Here is a 19,534-nt window from a genome sequence, read left to right as displayed (position 1 = left end):
AAAAATCGTCGGTTCTACCTCATCGGCGACCGTAATCGTAATCGAAGAGTCGTTGGTGTTTTCATCGTCATCATCATCATCATCATCATCGTGAACTGCGGCCTGGTCGGACGAGAAGGGAGAAGGAGGAACAAAACCCCTCCAAGACGGTGAGGAACACTGCCTCCCGTGAGAGGGTGGATTATGGACCGAAGGGTGGGCACAGTCTTGAATGGGTGGGAGGCGGGTGCGGGAATATTTCGTTTCGAATATGCGCATGCGCGGCTGATTAATTATTATTGAAATCACAGCTTTGCGCGCTGTGCGAGCCCGCGGGACCGTTGCGCGGGTATGTCATTAACCTCCTTGACTCGACATCGGCGAAAGATTAATTGAATGACTTTTAATTTTATCTGACATCATTTACTTGTAAATTAATAAAAGCTTTCCCAACCACCACACTCGCACGTAAACGCAGCCACCTGGAGCCGGTGGGCGATTGGGTGGGGGGCCGAGTGGGAGGGGGGGGGGAGCAGGCTTTGATCACGAGCGTGATGCGATGATCGAGCAGCCCGTCGCAACAAGCGATGATCCACGGGCCCGCTCATCGGCTCTCTGCATCGGCCGGCCAGCAACAAACGCCCCGGGAACACCACAACCACAACAATGACAGTAATAATAACAGACACTTTGATAGCAGCATAATGTTTCGCGATGCGCTGCGCGGTATAAGATAAATCCGCGGCGATCCGGGAAAGTCGGCGTGGCCGCGAAGAAAGAAAGAAAGAAACACAGAAACGATATCGAACCCTGGCGGGCACGATCGTGAATACCGGCGTGCAAATAAGCTCCGGCTAGGCGAGAACAAAAATTCTCCTCATTTCACCCCACACTTGTGTCGGTGGGGGGGAGTGTGGGTGGGTGAAATGTGGACAATGAAGAGGGGACCACGGGAAGGGTGGGACACTTGGAGATCACCAGAAGAGAGTTCACTAGAGAAAAGGGGGCGCAAACCAGGGCGAGGGCAAAGAACGACATGGTTACAACAAAAAATCCCCCCCCCCCCCCCAACCCCCCTCCTATCTCTCATCGAAGAGGTCGGTCGTCTCTCGGTAGAGCCTCAACTCAAGACAAGAGCCTCAAACCCAACGCCCGACCACATGGTTTTCCGTTCGGGGGTGGCCAGAAACGTGAGAGAGAGGGGAAGACAAAGTCCGCATTATTTATTCAACATTCGTATGGAATGTATCATTTGTATTTATAACAGAGAAGATACATGTACAGAAATCATCGTCGTTTCGTCGTCATCGCCGTCTTTACTCATCGCGCGGGCCGATACTCTCGAAACATTAGCCCCGTGGAAGGGAGCAGTTGATTCTGGGCTGGGTGGTAAGGAAGGGAGGGGCGTAAGGTGAACGAGCGAACGAGAAAACCATAGTTAAGGAGTTAAATTGGAATGGAAGGAATTAACGTCTTCGACGACTTCGAGAGATAAAAGGTGGACGCGAAGAATAACAGAATAAATACATGTGGGTGAGGCGAGAAGTGGTGGAAATGAGCCCGCCGTGAGCGGGCGGGGCGAACGGTGATCAAGCGAAAGAAAAAAAAACGCCTGAAAGAAACCGGGAAATAGTTAAAAAAAATCACATCCCAAACACTTCAATCAAAACGAATTAAGAATTCCAAAAAATTAAATAAAAACAGAAATAAAGTCAAAAGCCAACTGGGGGAAGTGAAGAGAGGCTGCGCACAGGTGAGGCGGAACAGAATGGAAGAGATAAAAAGGAAAAGGAAGGAGAGAAAAAACGATACATTCCGACCACACCAAAAATTTTCGTCAAAGCTCGCGAACGGCGTGTCACAACAAAGGAGAAATTACAAAGGACACTCCTTAATTAATTAAATCGCGCTTGTGGCGCGGGGAGAGTGAGATCGACCCGATCGCGCACCGCCTCGCGTTTGGACGATGATCGCGATCATCCCCCTGATGATGCTGATGGGTGGGAGTGGTTTGATTATTTTTTTTTTTGCCACAAGTCTGTTTTTTATTGCACCACGATTCGTTCGTTTTTATGATTCTCGTTCGATTTTCGGTGAGTTGGTAATTGTTGGCGCGTCGAACGCGAGGGGGGCGAGAGTGAGTGGGGAAGCAGTGTTGCACAACGGTGGCCACCCGCACCAGAGCACAAACTTTCCGTCACAAAATCGGGCAACTTTAACCCTCCCTCCCGCTTTACCACCACTGGCCGAACGTTCCTTGACCCGGATACGCTGGTGCGTCCTCGTTTATTTACATACAATACACGCAAACATGGCGTTTGGAACTGATTTTTTTTTTCTTGTTTCCTAGTTGAACCCATTAACCACTAGCCTAACCTATCTAACAACGAACAAACATCGCATCTGTCATACGGGAAGCGTTAGTCATCGTGATTTTTGGACATGCGTTCATTACACTCTCTGGGAAAAACATCTGGAATAGCTAGAGCTGACTTCTTTTGGAAGCGAATAGCATATGAATCTTTCGTTTCAATCTCCAAGGTTAATCAGATGATCTACCTTTTGGATATCAGTAATCAATCAATCAAAAGAAAACATCTATAAAACATAAATGACAACAAAACTTTTAAACGATGAATACACCCGTTTCCTCAAATCAAACCAGAGCCTTTGGTGTAGGATATTGCGGTAGAAAACCAACTGATAATTTGTTTAAAAAAATAAACTATTATTTCTAGAAATAATAGTTAATTAGTTAATATAATATATATATTATATATATAAAGCACTAAATGTATAGTAGATATTTAGCACTAAATGTATAGTATTATAATATATATATATATATAAAGCACTAAATGTATAGTAGAATAAAATGACCTATAAGCGCAAAAATGTATACTTCCATACTTTATTTACATAAATAAAACCAATACAAGCCAATTCTAAAGACGCTGTAGAATTTGTAAAAAAAAATTGTCAAATTGGAACTAACTAAAAAAAAATGTAACAAATTTATCTATTTTAAGTATTATTCTACAAATATAAATATTACTTTACAATCAATATTTATACCACAATCGAAAGAAATATACATAGGGGTATGGAAAAGTATTAAAAGAAATAGATGTTGATATTTATAGTCTGGAAAAGAATTAGTTTTATATAACAGAAGTGAATGAATAGAATGTACAAATATTCTAATGCAAAACCAGCGAAAGTGTACCAAGACTGGTAACGGAAAGGTTAGGATATATTATTTAAAGAACCAAAACTTTTGAAGCCAATTTAAAATAAAAACCATCTCAAACAAACCAGACAAAGCTGAAATCGATGCTCATGTTAATACTTAATCAGACACTAACAAACAACAATTATAATTCACAGTGCCAGTCGCGGCATTGCCCTAACCAGCAATTCATCGAACTGCTACATTAGTGTAATTATCACTACCATCTAACAGTCCCACCCACCCTCCAGAGCATAAAAATATGCACCATTGTGCACGGAAGCGCACGGAACGAAACGAACGATTGTCATTGTTTAACCCATGTGCAGCGATGCACCGATCCGTTGTAATTTCCTTAAATGGATTTCTGTCCCCACCGCATCCGGTGGCGGGTGGTATCGCACCCGAGGGGGTGAAGTCGGTGGCAGCAAGGGAGCGAGTCAGAGCCATCCATGGGGTTTCGTTTAAGGGCAACCCTCCGGATCACCGGAAAGGCGAATGGAGTTAGCTTTCCGCTGCGGCTTTTTAGCAACAATGCTTTTTAAATGCTTTCGCGCGACGATGAAGATCGGAAGCCCATTTACACGCCGCAATGGTCGCCATTCCGGGAAAATGGCAGCATCGCTCCGGCAGAGGCTGGAGAGCCGGGCCAGGTGAAGAACAATATAACCACGCATGAACCTTTTAAATGCACGGACACACGTGCAGGCACCCATTATGCGGTGTTGATCGGTGTGTCGTATTTTTATTTCTCCCCGCCCTTCCTTCCCCGTGGGCGCAACAATGGAAATAATAAAGCACGGTGGTATCGTTGGCATTGCATCCGCAGAGGGACGCTCCAACCAACCGTGGATTCTACGAAATCGATTAACCAAAACCCATCGAAAGCTACCCCATATTGCCTACACGACGCCCGGTACGGGATGCTTATGAATTCCACGCTTTTGGCATATTTATGAAAATTTAATAACTTTCGCTCAAACTGGGACACGGTTTGGGAAGCCGAGGTTGGCCTTAGCGATCTGGCAAAATGATCGCATCCCTCTCGTGGAAAAAAAATGGCAAGACACATTTCTCATACGGAAGCAGAACCGGAGAGGCCCTTGCAGCTTCATCCGCAGCACAGGAGGACCCACGGTGGACTTGTTTCGATCGTTGGTGTTGGAATTGCAGAGGAAGAAAACAAAAACACCAAGACCATTCGGACCCCAGGCATGGCCAGGGAGTGGGAACCGGTGTACCGCGGGTAACATCATTAATTCTTTCTCACCTCATTTTAATATCATTTTCCTTTTCCGTACGCGACCAATCACTGCATGAGCATCGCGCGGGGAGGCGGGTGAAAGGGTGATGATCTTGCAGGCTGATCCCGATACGTAGGCATAACCCTGGCCACAGCCACGATGACGAACTGCGTTCACACACACACACACACACATGGCCAGCGGGGGGGAGCAGAGGGAAACTGCAACCGCGAGGTGCTGAACCATGAATTCGCGCTCGTGAAGAATGTGGCACTGCAAAACCCGAAAGGAGTCCCGGTCCTGGCATGGTCGCCAAGCGTCTAGCCTCTTCTAGCGATGGCGAGTGCATACTAGCTGTTTAATTCGACGGTTGCTTCTTCCCGTGGAGTTGCGGGACCAGCGCACCGAAAGGGCCACCACCATGCGGTTTCCCAATGAACGCGCGCTAAAGGGTCAGACGGACAAAAGGTGCGAGAAGAATCTTTCTTCACGTTTTCCAACCGACGAGCGATGGTGCGATGGAGTTGACGGCGGGAGTCGGATCGCAGCAGCGGATCGATTGCGCTAGACTTACGGTCTACCTCCTGTGGATTTTCGCGGCACCGGCACAACCGGTTTGAACGATGCAACGTTCTTCGGAGCAGTCCCAGCGTCGGACGGTTGCTCCTTTGGAGGCACCCTTGCACCCTTCACCAGGCCGAACCGGGCGGCGGCTCGCGCGGAAAGACAATGAAAATCTGTTTTATTATCAGATTAAAGGCAGATGAATTATGAATACAGAAAATACCTAATGAAGTTCATTATAATCGCTCGCGAGGAGCCTTTCTCGGGAAGGATGAAGCCGGGTGGGATGCGGACGGAAAAGCAGAAACGAACCCGGGACCCTTGGCTTAGGGTGAGCAGAAATAATAAGTAACAATACCCGGGCCAAACAGGGCACCAGAAGAACAGGACGCAAGCCGACGGAAAACTCTCGAGAAGCCACCAAGTCGTCTGTGGTGCAAAAGCTGGACCCTTCCGGAGCGGTGTTGCTTCAGTCCTAAGGTGGTTAGGATAGGAAGGCTTCGGATGAAAGCAGTCAAGCATTTTCTGCATCACACACGGCATCGAAACCAGGGAAGGAAAATTATGATCGTCTTCGTACAGTGTTCTGTCGGTTTATTTGTAACGTGTACCACATGAGCATTTGGGCCTGTATTAAACTAATTTATAACATATTTTCCACCGGATCATTTTCTGCGAATATTCCAATGCATTTAAGATGTTTATAGGACATCTTTTTTTTATTAATGAATTGATCAATTGTTTCACCATTAATTGACAAACGAGCGTATTTTTATCTTATTCATCGATGTGAAGTAATCTAAATTCTTTTGAATAAATAAATCCCCATCGATACATATCCTCCAGTCGTGATATACACTATGTTGTTTTTATTGATTTCATATCAGATTAGTAAGACAGTGCAGAAATTTGTACTCAAATTAATACCACATCTTGTAGCACCAAATGTGAATGACGGTTGCCGGTATGCTTTATAGGAGCAAAAACTGTGGAGACGTAAATCTAACGGCCACGTCGACAGACGCTAAAATATGGTGATCGTACTCCACACACTGCCTCATCGTATTTCTATCAGCGATCCGGAATTTAGTACACGAGGCAAGGCTTGCAGAACACCCTGAGAAAATGGATTGGTGGTGCGTTATTTACGATTATTTACTTTCATCTTTACTTTTCCCCATTCGTAACGGGCCCCGGTTGGCCACCGTAGGAATAAATTGTTTTATTGTACACGGCTAACAATCGCTAAATGGAATTCTAATATATCACGGAAACGGTTGACCCGGTTGGTTTCCAGTGCCCTTTCGCAACGTTGGAAAAGCAACCGGAATATAGAACATATTAGGCTAACATTAACGTACATAAACATAGTAACATTTTTCCAAGAATTTTATTATTACTTTTTATTGTAACGGGATGGTCGAAAGCGGCTCGAATTGAAAATATCATTAGTTTTCTCTGAGGTCAACTGTTTTGATCATTAAAATTTCTTGTTTGCGGTATATTATAGATCGGTGTTATAAGTTATATAAATAACATTTTTCGTCTTTCGATCACAAACCAGCTTGTACTTTTTATCGTTCACCTCAAAGTTAGGAAAGATTTGCAACCTCACAATAATGGTACTTTGTGGATCAAAGTATTACCAAATATCCTTCTGTCAAATAAAATTACAATCGTTGCAAAAAGGTATGTTTTAATTTTTTTTAAGTCATTCATGTTGGGTTTAGATGGGCATCTCCCAATCGCTACAAGATATCCGAATTACTCAGTAAAGATGAGGTCTCTGTGAGCAATAAAGAACGTGCTTAAAATCTCTAGCGCAGAAAACCGACAGTCAATTCATTCGCCAAACGCTTAGATTCCCACGGAAATCGATCGTGCACACCCTAACCGCTATGCATAGTGTGCCAGCATGTTCCATTTGGCTACACATAAAATTCACAGGCCCCGCAGCATTCCACCACAGCCCACAAAAAAAACCGCCAAACGAGTGGAGGGAATAAATGAGTCCAATCGCGGCCAGCGTGCAATGCCACCGCGCCGATCCTATTTAGTGGTTAAATTAAAATCGTCAATTGTTGCGACGCAACACACAACCGTTGTGAACCGCTTATAATTGTCAAGATTTGAATATTAACGAGCGACAGCAGCCTACTTCGATTCCAGCACGCGGACGTACCCATCACACGCCATGTTACCAACATGGCGCGGGAAACACAGAAGAAAAAAACCAAAACCCGGCCACTCTGCGGAGCTTCACCTCTACCTCCGGTGTGCGGTTCGTTCCGCTGATTACCCGCCCTCGGTCTCGGGCAAGGGGGACATGACAACGTTGGCGTTGACGGCCCCGACGATCTTCTGACCGCGGTGACGAACAATTATATTAATGGTCATTTTAATTAAATTCATTCCGAATGACACTGCCACGGATGTGTGTGGCCACGCGGGGTGGACAACCGGCGATCCGCTCGGAGTGTGTGTGTATGTGTGAGAATCGTCAAAAGGCCACATGTGACGGGGGTGGGAGTGAGGGGTGCCTGGACCGCAGATCACACACGGGGAGAGACACGAATTTGTCGTACTCGTTTGAAGAATAGCAATTATTTTCATTTGCATTTGCGGTACCATTCCCGCACACTTACTAGCACACGTGCGCTCAAAATAACAGCATAACAGTTCACTGCTCTACATATTCTCGAGGACCCCTCCCCCGCAACCCTCCCGAGCAAGTCCCCCGTTACACAACTTCGATCAAGGTCCATTTTGCTTTTTTTTGGGGGGAGTGGGAAGGAAGCCTCTGAAGTTTCTGATTTTGTATGCACCAGGTCTGCGCTTCCAATGGTGTGTGGTTTCCCCCAGTTCCTATGCTGCTTTTCGTCTGTTAAAGATCCATTTAACAACGATTAGAACTACCGTACGGTACTAAGTGCTTGCAGGCGAGCTGAGTTGAAACCGGACGTAGAACGTGGTTCCATTGTTTCTGCGTATGATGTCGTGCGTACGTGCCAGGTTGCTGGGTATAATCATCGTCATCACACGACCGTAAAATAATGCAACCAATTATTAGTACATGTTCGCGTTCATGATGAAACAATGTAAACAGACCAAAGGCACAGTTACATTTATTGCAAACATAACATGAAAATTAAAGGGCCATAAACACCACAGTGTAAGGATAAGAAATAGGTATCAGAATTTGTCGAATGTAATTTGGTTTTCTTACTTCATTGACTTGCTAGGCAAGCAGAACGATCTGTCCTACAATTTTAACTATTCTATGTAGTTTTATGTTATGGTAATAGTTCTTTTGAACTTACTAAAATTTCAAACAATGAACGATTTGTAATATAATTATATAAAATAATACATATAACATCAATAATGAAGCCATCTTTGGATAACATTTTCATTTTTATCTGTCCTCAGGTGAAAATCAGTTTTTTTGTTTAGAAATGAATGTTATTGATAATAAGTGTTTTAAACAGAGTTTATTACCTTTTTTATACTTCTTCTCATAACATTTCTTACTATTTCTTTATTTTATCACTCTTCTAACTACGGAAATACCAAGTGTATTTTTTTTTCTTTTAGTCGCCAGCATAAAAAATTAACGCACACTCGAATCGAACCAAACATCGGTTAAAACTTTACCAGTCACCACAAAGTCCTCTATCAAACGCTTTGGCAATTTAGATTTCCATTCTTTTTTTTCCATTTTGGCCTTAATTGACTTTTCACACCTCTAACTAGCCCGTTTAGTGTGCGGCAACATCCCGAGCGAGGCCGCAGTCGGCTTCAATTTTGAGGCGTTATAATTGAGCTTCCCCGGGATCCCCCGTCAGATTTCTCCGATTGGTGGATTGCTGCGCACCCGGACGCGTCTCGGAAATCGGAGTCTCACCCCGTTTCCAACCCGTTTCCAACCAGGAGGCCCCAAACCAAATCGCTCGCAGATCGTCCACCGTGCGCGAGTCTGTGCGGCCATCAGTTCTCACCAGCAACGACAACAGTGGCCGCAGCCGCCACTACTCTTCTAATGATATGATTGTAATTGCCACTAAATTAGCCCATGAATGCGCGCACCACCGATTGTCCAAACTTTCCAACGTCACCTTTTAGCCCGTCCCCTTTTTGTGTGTGCCCGGAATGTCACCTTCAATTATGATTTATTATGAATTTCATTCGCCCTTTTTGCGTCCGCCACTGTCCCGATCGTTCTCGCGGAGGCAACACTTTTAAAAAGCCCCAACGGCAAGCGGAAGTGTGTGGTTTTTGAATCGCCACACTTCGTAGCTCTCTTCACCCTCGGTGTGTTTCCTCTCAAATTCGTTTCCACTAAACAATGTAAGCTGATTATCAGCAATTATTTTCGGCGCGGAAAATCGTTGTGTAATTATTGTGTAATTTTCGGTTAATTTGAATGGGAGAAAAAATAATGCCTAATTTAATAATAATGGCACAAGACACCAGGCCTGCCGGAGCGGAAATTAAATGAGCGAAGTAAGGAGCAATAGAGGAGCGTCGGGGAAGCGGTGAAAGCGGGACGGCGAGAAAATTAATGAACAAACCCGAGCGGTAAACACATGCGTGTAGCTAAACGCAACTGTGTAGCAAGGGGTTTCCCGTTTCCTTCCTTTCCTGTAACGATGCATCGTGTTTTCCGTGGGGCCGTATGGGAAAACCCCATGCAATCACACCAGCAGACAGATGTTGTAAATGCCCGCAAATGACGATTATTTGCTAGCATTGAAAGACGAGAGACAAGGCAAAGGAAGCGAGTATAATTAAAAATTACATTCAATTTTCTAATCATTGCATTTTGCAAAACAAAAAACCACAAAGCTTCAAACCACCTTCCACGGAGTACGAAAAATGTCATGCAAGCAAAGTAAGATGTAACACACATGATTTAGATACAAATTTACAAACGGCGAAGAAAACGCGTTCCTCGGGAAACCGCTGTTAAACGAGGCAACAGTTTAACGACGGCTGCTGGAAATTACTCCGGCAAACGATATAATAGCGGCACGATGACACAAAAACGCATAAATGCGTTCAATTATCTTCAATTAAATTCAAAAGTAAATCAAAAGCTTACGCCCCAGTCTCAGTCAGGGGGAAAAAAGCGAGGGGGGAGGCGAATGCGTTTGCGTTACGTTTTGCGCATCAAATGTGCATGAAAGCGCCATTAACGAACCGCGCGCAGATTGACAATGATAATTGGATGGCACTGCCAGACATACACACACGGGGCTCTCCCTAGAGCTACCGGCTTTTTCTTATGGCCACAGGAAGCCTGGGTGCAGCGTTGGTCTGACGCTTCCTACCTTTTACTCCCGCCATTCCCGAATGCTATGGACGGGGGAGGCTAGGAGTGTGTTCCTGCTTTCTTCTAACGGATAACATCGGGGCAACGCACAACAATGGTGCAATTTATGATCTTGCTTGCAGTTGATCTTGTTTCAGTCGAAGAATGATTTAGGTCATTAGAAACGTTTTCCTGTAAAAGACATGGGTACGTTTAACGATAGTTTTAAATTAATCTCATATAAGCAGATGATATGCAAAGGTTGCTTTGAAGATTTTCCTTAGAATTATTTTTTAAATATTCTACCGGAACTCTGCGTTTTAACCGTTACATCCAATAAAATTTTCACCATAGCTTCCGATGACTCACCGATCACTCATCCAAACCCAACCGAACCCGGAACACCCACCACGTACTCCCGAAGCGTTTACCTCCACGATAAATCATGCAACATTATAGCCCCAAAAGCCGGCACAATGTCTGGCCGTTTGGGAAACCTTTAGTCTTTAGCTGGCATTCCTTCCAAGTCGTTTCGATCGGGGATGGAAAAAAAAGGTACCGCTGTATCACACCATGTCCCGACGGTTAATCGTATGCATCTCCGAGCTCGTTTGAGGGACCTCTGCCCTGGGAAAACTACATCGACTCGCCTAGGGGCATGTCAAGGTAGATAACCACCAATTTGCCGCTAGACAAAAAACGGTTTCGTAGAGAAAGTCCACCACTCGCATTAAAGCCTCGTTGGGTGGGTTGACTCGGGAGGATTGAATCTCGAGAATCTTTCTCTCGCTTATGCGCCACCATAAACCAATATGACACCACCGGCGTCGCCGTTCTACCCTGTGCCCGGAGCGTTTGATGGTTCTCGAAACAAATGGGTTTCCAAACACTTCGCGACCGATGATTCAATCGGTGTTCGGACCCAAATCATGCTGGAAGATCGTAAAGAAGCGGAGAGATGTTAAACAACACATCTTCGATCCGTTCGCTATCACTCTGTCTAGTTTGAGCGCGTGCTTTCTTCCTTTCCAGTTCGGCCGTTACGAGATCTTTTCCCAATTCAATCTACCTCCTCCACCCGGGCAGTGTTCCAATCTTGTTATAGATCGGATTAAGCCTAGCGTAGCCGCGACGATCCTCACTTTGGAAGCTCGAACCCCAAACTCGAAGCGAATGAATGGGACCATTCTTGTCCCGTTGGAGGTTATGGTTGGTCGGCATAAAATATCGATGAGATGAGGCTCATGACGATGCTCACCCGCGGGGTTTTCCGTTGGGATGTGTGTTTGTGTGTGTGTGTATTTTTTTGCTCATCCTCTGCCTCTCTGCCTTTCCCTTTTCAGCTGCAAATGGTATACCCGTACCATGCTTTGCATTCGCCGGCCACCCACCCAACCTGAAGAAATTGCCTCAACAACACCTTCTTGGAGTCACATTTGCCACAAACCTGTACCCATCTCGTGTGTGTGTGTGTGTGTGTGTGTGTATGTGTGTGTGTGTGTGTGTGTGTGTGTGTGTGTGTGTGTGTGTGTGTGTGTGTGTGTGCTGTGTGTTGCTGTTCTGTCCTGTATCTGAATAAATATTTCCAAAACCTTACTCAAAACCATTCTACACACCGCAGAGAGCGGGCGACGTGTATTCTAGTTGAGGGCAAGTTTATTCTCAGCCGGGCAGCAGACCGCGGCCACAATCATGATCACGATCGGGAGATAATGATGATTCCAATATTTATTATTTTAAACGCACACATAAAATATGCACCCACTGGGGCCGCCCGCCACACGACGACACGGCACGATGTGGCCGCGAACATCGTCGTCGCGCGCGCGCGCGAACCCCCGCTCTTCGGGGGAGGGGAGTAGGAAAAGAAGAAGGCGAAATTCAAGCGGACAGGAACAAATATTAAAAATTAACAAACGAATCGAAAGAGGAAAAACGGTCATCAAACACTCCGAAACGACACGGGGAAAAGAGAACCGTAAGGACACCAAACAGAACGCGGTGAATCTGCGCAGGAGTAAAGAAGTTCCGGTATGATTCTTTCCCTTTGCGATATTTGGACGGTGCAAGCGAAAAACTGTGGTATTCATTGGTTAATTTTGAGCATAAATATTAAAAACACTCGCTGTCAATAAATTACAACAAGATACCAAAGCGGACCTTAGGCCTGGTAATTGTCAATATGGAACAGTGACACAAAACTTCAAATAAATAGCTGAACAAAGTTGAAAACAACTTTAATAACACCTGGATTTAACCACTTAAATCCCTGAAATATGCGACAACGCAAAACAATAAAAACAACTTATCTTAATTTGAACTAAATATTTTTGTTAAACCATGTATCCATAGTTGTAGCTAAAAATTTAATCAAACCGTACAGTTTAACTTATTTTTGTTGTTACACTTCATTCACAAGGCAGCATTAAAGCCGCGGCGGGCAGTGTATTTCCAACGTCCAAAGTCGACAAGAAAGTACGAACGCACGACGAAGAAAATAAATTCATTGTCAACCCGATCGGTTCGATCTTCGCCTTCGCCTTGTTCAAACCAGGCAAAAAAGAAAACAAACGCCTGCAAGTCACCAAATTTCGGGCGCGAGGATCAATTAAACACCGAACAAAGGCCGCCAGCAAGGGAGCATCATCATCAGATCGGATCGATTTCTTTAACTGCCGGCGGCCATCATCAAGCGAGCAAAAGGGGACAAAAAGCCATCCGCACGACCATGGGCGAAGCCTGCGCCCGGTTCATTCAGGGCCAGCTCGAGCACGAGTGGGCCCAGCATCCCCGTCATAAACCAAAGCCCCATATAACTTCGAGACTCCGAGTGCGCTGGTTAAAACAAAGGCGCGTTAAAATCGCGCATTTTTCGCTTGAAATGAACATTTCACAAACCAAAAAAAAATGGTAAAACGCCGAAAAGAAAGAAAATGGGGAAAAGCCGTTTCGCTCCAGCCAGCCTCTGCATCATCTTCGCCAGTGCGCAATTGTGTGTGCAACGCGCGGTGCAACAATGGCAGCAGCCATTTTCCTCCTCCTCCTCGCGTTGGGGGATGGTTTTATTTTTATCGCGATTTTTTTTTGCTTTGTTTTTGACAACTTTCAACACAAGTAACGATCGAGGGTCTGTCCATTAGCCACCAAATGATCTCCACCCCCTTTCCGGTGGTGTGTTGTGTACGCGGTTTCCCGGCCGTTCCCGGGTTGCACCGTATATGTTTATGCTCCAGTTTTCCCCCTCGTTTCGTCTTGCCCGTTACTTGCCTGTACGCGCGCGCGCGCTCACACACATAACAAGCCGCTCGTAAGGGCCCGAGAGATCGTTTTATCCTTTCGGCCCGGACGCAAGCAGACGCAAACGAACCAAAACAGAGATGAAATGAAGAAAGCAACGGTAACAAAAAAAAATCGGATACCGGTGGGTTGGGAGTGATGATCGCTTTTTTACGGCATCGAAATGATATAATTAATTCACGCGCTCTCGACATTCGCTCGGCCCCAAAGGCTCGGCAGCAACCAGCAAGCAACACGGGGTGACAGGGCGATGAAATGGTCAGGCCCACGGTACGCCGCTATTTCCGAACACCCGTAACGCCCTCGGAACGGCGGGGGGAGAGAGAGAGAGAGAGGGAGGGATTTCTTCAAACAAAAGTGCGTCCGGAGGCCACCGAAGCACCGGGCCAACAAATCCCGCGAACGAAACGATGGCGATCGCGCACCAAAAAGGTCCGACTGAAAAGAATCTTCGGAAAGGCAAAAGAGGAACAATATAAAAGCTGACCGAACGAACGCTTCGAGACATCCGTGGAGGGCGCACTGAGGGCGCGGCTGTTTAACCTTACCCGGCCCTTTCTTCACACTCGCTTCGGTTCTTCATTCATACGGTTGGTTTTTCCTTTTCCTTTTTTCCGCCCGCAAGGGCCCGGCGCGTTCGGCGACTCATGGCAGTTGGGCATCATATTTTATGTTTGAGTTTTATTTATACTCAACTGGTAGGCTCGGTTGCTTTCCCGCGCTCAAGTCGTGCCGGGGGAGTAGTGTCCTTCGGGTTGCGCTGAAGCTGCCCCGGGATTCAATTTTAATTGTCACACCTCGTCCCGAAGGTTTGCGGAACGGGAGGATCTTCACGTGCAGAACGTTAAAAGAAAACAAAATAAATAAGTAGAAGGTAGAGAAAAGTTCGTTCCCGCTTTACCCCGAACGAACGACGTTGAAATTGACATGACTTAAATCATGTGCCTTTATGATTCGGGCTTCGTTCGCTACGGTCCACCACTTAATGCTCATTGAAAAACAGGGACCAAGTAATGCACGCGTCCCTGCCCCCTCAGGAGGGACCATCGAGAGGACGGATTGTGAGAACGGGCACCCAAATGAACCGCCATCGTCCGGGTTCGTTTGCATTTTTAATTCATATTTGGAATGTTAATTTGTTTTGTGCAAAATAAGGGATTCGTTGCTTCACTCGCGGGCATACGGAACGACCCAGCCAGCGCGAAACCCCGAACAGCCTGGGGACAGATGTGGAAAAGTCGAGCTCATTCGCACTCTCCATCTTTCTTTCCACGTCTCTCTCCCTCTTTTTCCCCTTCTTCCACGTCACTCTGACCCTCGTGCGCCCTTTACGACCTCAAACCTAAGCAAGAATAATAAAGTCCGCCGCACACCGGGGTTTGCTTTGGGCCTCCTTGGGTGGATCGATTCTTTCGGCCTCCTTCCCTGTTTTTGTTCGCGCAGCCAAGCAGCCAAGCCATCTTCGCGTCCTCGTCCTGTCGAAGATGCACCCGCGGGCGCACTCTGCGGCGCGGTGCAAACTCATTATTGGAGCTCCACGATCGTATAAGCATTATTATTTATTGAAAATTGTTTTGCCTGCCTCAAAATATATAATTACCGGCCAGCCACCACCGGGGTCCGGCAAACGGCACGCTGCATATCGTTCTAACCCCGTGGGGTGGATATCAAACTCCTACCCCTCCCCCATCACTCCTCCGCAGGAATACGGAGCAATCCGGATCGACATCAATCCGCGCACGCTGATTGTGGAGGGCCGGATTCCGCTGCATCATCCAATGCACTTTTCGCGCGCCACAAACCGGCTGCAATCATCGGCGGACGGCAACAATAAGGCACCAATCTGGACACACACACACACACACACAAACACCTTCGAGCGAAGGTATTGATCGATGCTCTAGGAAAACCCTGCTGCACTTTTACACTTCCTCCCCGCGTGCCAACAGGGTTGCTGATCAAACACCGTCCGTACAAAAGCCATTGAACCGACGATCGACCGCTCGCCAGTGGATGTATCAGACGATTTCCGCAAAGTCATGTTTGCGAGCTCTAGAAATCTAGACCCGCGGCGAATTTCTCTGTCGCAATTAAAACCGTCTTGTACGCAAAGGCTGAGATGCACAATCCATCCCTTAATGGCGGGCAAGAATAAAAACAGCATCCATACGATCACAGAGGTTGCGTGATGGTAATGGAAAAATGTTCAAACACAAAGGGAAACCCCTCTAAGGTTTAAGATAAAGTTACTTCAAGTCAGTAATTCACTTCAAGAAATTGCCCGCCTTAGATTCGATAAGAAATGGGTCATGTTTAAAATGAAGTTTGAGGAAACCCATTTTTACCGACGGTATGAAATAACCATTTTATGAAGAAATTAATTGGTATAATTCTTTTCTGCAATTCGCATAGTGTTGAGAACACTAATATAAATCTTTTAGCAAGAATTAAAAAATATTCAAAAAGTAATACGTTTACTTTATGCTCATAAGCTATTTCTCCGCTTTTGACAACCATTTTATTTTATATGTTTTTTAATAAACTTCAGTTCAGGTCTAAAATCAACTAGAGTTTTTTTATCGAAACTTTGTTTGTTTACTGTAACCTCAACGTGAAAACGGTTTTTAGTAGAATTGAGAGAGGGAATGATACTCGCAGGTCAGTATGTTTCATCGTTAAACGTAAAGTTTTAAATAACAGAGCTTTTCTATCTTGCAATAATTGTTAAAATTTTAAGGCATTTTATTTGCGGAATCAATTTAGAAAATAATAGACGCAACTTATTTCAGCTAGTTAATTCATTCGGCCGTTTATTCTAATTTGACTGTTCCGACCAGGATATTTCCGAGTAACAATTCTTTAAGGGATGATCCGCAGTGATGTTTTGAAAAATTTAACAATTTTCTCTACATTGGTGAAGTTGACATGAAAAAAAAGTTACATGAAAACCAAACAAATAAGTCCACATACAAAAAAAATGGGGTAATGCGAGTTTGAGATTTATTTATACCATAGTTATAAATGTTTCCTTTAAAACTCTTAAGTTGCCCTAAATCGATCATGTCAATTTATTTTCCTATGAGTTTTAAAATTAAAATAAAGTACCGAATTGAAGAACAGTGATGGCAACAAATTTCTAGAAAAGCAAAGCAAAAACGCACGTGCAAAACAAACAAAATGGTTATTTCTTCTGATCAATTATTTGCTCAATATTTAAAATCAAAGGCGCTGGTACGACACCTAGCATTAACTCTCGTTAGCAGCAATCCAATTAGACGAACGTGCTAGAACCGTTAGACCGTACCGGCCATAATTCGATCTATGATCGGTAATAATCCAAAACTTCAATAACGAGCATCGATGTACGATCGATCGGGGCAAGAACCGAATCTAAGAACGTATCGAAAGAAGATTGAACACAGTAGTGGTAGCAGGATAAGGGCGGCCGAGTTGGAGGGAATGAAGAACTTAAATAAGCCCCCGTACGAAAAAAAAGTCCCAAAATAATCTTCCTAGCCAATGGATGGAAAAAGCCAGCACTACGTGGCAGGAGAAGCTATAAGAAATTATGGAGCAAAAACGGGAGGCATACAAAAATAATAATTACTAATAATTACCCCTTGGTGAAGGTACACATTTAATTGAGATGTTTTCGTTTCGTGAATTTTCGTGCCCCACCATCCAACACCGGGAGCGGAGAGAAAGAATGGAAAGAAAGGAATGAAGCAAAGATCTGTGGCCAGCTATATGTCCATAAAGTGTCTATTAAAGATGCCGGGCAGGGCAGCACCGGCAGCGGGAACAGACACCACCGAGATGAAATCTCATCAGCAGAAAAGGGAGTAGATAATTAGTTTTCATGTTGAAAACAAATTATTAAAATGATTAGAAGCCCGGGCACGCTCATTTGGCGCATTAGTATTCTTTGGCAAGCGCTCTGGGAGAGCGTTTGTTGCAGTTCGTCCATGGCCAATCCGGCGAGAAAAGGTTCCTGCCTCATATGCATACTTGGACTGAAATGAAAAAAAACTAAAGTTAACTTTGTCTGTGCGTGGTTTATTTTCCTCCCGTTTGCTTCTTCCGCTGCTCCTTACGGCTCTTTAAATTTTAACGATCGGTTACACTGAGCATTGAAATTCAAGGTTTTAAACACCCAACCTAACCCGACGAGACGTTTGTTGGATGATTTGAAATTGTGTTTTTTCGTTTATTTTTCCCCGCAAAGCACGATTTCGATACATTCCACCCAGGCAGGTCCGACCAACTCCCGGCGCGACTCATCAAGCCTCTTCTTTCGGGCCCGTTCAAGCATCCCGTTCACATTACGCCCCACCATGCGGCCGTTCCTTCGACCGTGCGTATGCTTTTTCATTGACAATAATTACGCGTTCGGCGGGAATTAACGAGAAGATGAGAATGCACGACGATGGGGAGGTGGGGAAAAAAAGCACACAGAAACAGAACACACCATAGGCACACATAATTACACTTACCTTTCAGAACGCCGAAAATTTCCCAAATTAACGATGTACATCCGCCGCTGGTGAAGTGCAGCATCGGCAGGAGCGCTTCCAATTCCAGGTTCCTTGGTGATGTGATGGAGCGGTCCTGTGATCGGCGGTGATTCTGCGGGGGGGTTTTTTAATTCCACCCCAGCGAAACCGTGCGTCCCCAAGGATGAGCGCCAGAACACCTTTAGCCAGCCGTTGGCACGATGGCGACGATTAAAGGGCAAACGGGTGATTATCGGACGAAATAATTCACTGACACGGATGGATCGCATCAATTTCCGGGACTGCTCGGTTGGTCCTTCCTCGGCGTTTCGATGGTTGCTGCGATACGAAACCTTCGCAAGCAAACGCACGGTGGATAAACACTGCCAACTTGGATTTGGGAAATTGCACAACACCGACGAAGGGAAAAGTACACGAAAAGAACGCACATGTCGGACACAATTTGTTTTAACACGTACTGTTTGCGTAAATGCTATGCATCGCCGAACAGAAGTTGAAGGAGTGATGGAACACTACACTTAAAAGCAATGCGTAAAACTAATCGATACACAACTCTTTTTAAAACTTCCTTACTTTATAATAAAAAGAATAAAGAACACTGAAAGTGTAAAATGTGAAACATTTTTGTTTTTCCTAAACACTAACACACCACTAACCGTGGTAGTGCCGTGGGACCATGGCCAGTGGTCCCACGGCCCAGAGCACGCCGCCGTCGGGCGTGCGCTCCTCCGCGTGGTTACGCGCCTCGATCCACGCGCGCCGGTGGTTTGTTTATGAATGAGCAGCGAGTCTCGCGAAGATCGGTTCGCTACCCCGCGAAACGTTCCAACACTACCACGAGACTCGCGGAGCGGTAAAATTCGTGTTTTTGTTCGCGTACGCACCACTACCACCGTGTTGCGGCGTCACGTGTGGCTGATGATGTCGCACATACACACATTGAGGGCTCACGCCATTGTTGATCATCTCCGCTTTGCCCAGCGATCCCTTCCGCTGAATGATCAACATCATATCGCGATCATGTTGGATCCTCGATGAGAATTGTGGCGCGCCAGACGCGCGTGAACCACGTTTTCGTTTTACCAGGTTTTTAAAATTGTATTACAGAGAGTACGTATATATGAATAATTTACTCTACATCAAATGGTTCAAAGCTAAAATAAAAAATAAAAATTTATCATCATTATTGTTTACTGAAAGTAGTGGAAGCGAAACGAAATTATGAAAATAATCCAATCAGATGCGATGGACAAGTGGCTTCTTTCATACGGCGACATTCTAGAAAGTTTATCGAGTATTGTAGACAATCACAGCTTTGCATCGTGGCCGCAACACCGAGTCATTAGAAAATAGATAGAGCCCTTAATCATCTCAAGTGACTGGTTCGTACAAGAAA

At 45.3% G+C, this 19,534-nt stretch overlaps 1 protein-coding gene across 1 annotated transcript in view; it reads right to left on the bottom strand.

Moving 5' to 3' along the window:
* Positions 1 to 18,436, bottom strand: part of LOC131263898 (uncharacterized) — a 34,746-nt gene extending 16,310 nt beyond the window's left edge. Inside the window, exon 1 of the mRNA XM_058266177.1 lies at positions 18,118 to 18,436. Within this exon, the coding sequence (XP_058122160.1) occupies positions 18,118 to 18,407 (290 nt within the window). The 5' untranslated portion in view covers positions 18,408 to 18,436. The remainder of the gene's footprint in view (positions 1 to 18,117) is intronic.
* Between the last annotated feature and the right edge of the window lie 1,098 nt (positions 18,437 to 19,534).

This window comes from Anopheles coustani, chromosome 2, assembly GCF_943734705.1.
Source record: "Anopheles coustani chromosome 2, idAnoCousDA_361_x.2, whole genome shotgun sequence".
Classification (NCBI taxonomy): domain Eukaryota; kingdom Metazoa; phylum Arthropoda; class Insecta; order Diptera; family Culicidae; genus Anopheles; species Anopheles coustani.
This window is presented reverse-complemented; position numbering and strand designations above follow the sequence as displayed.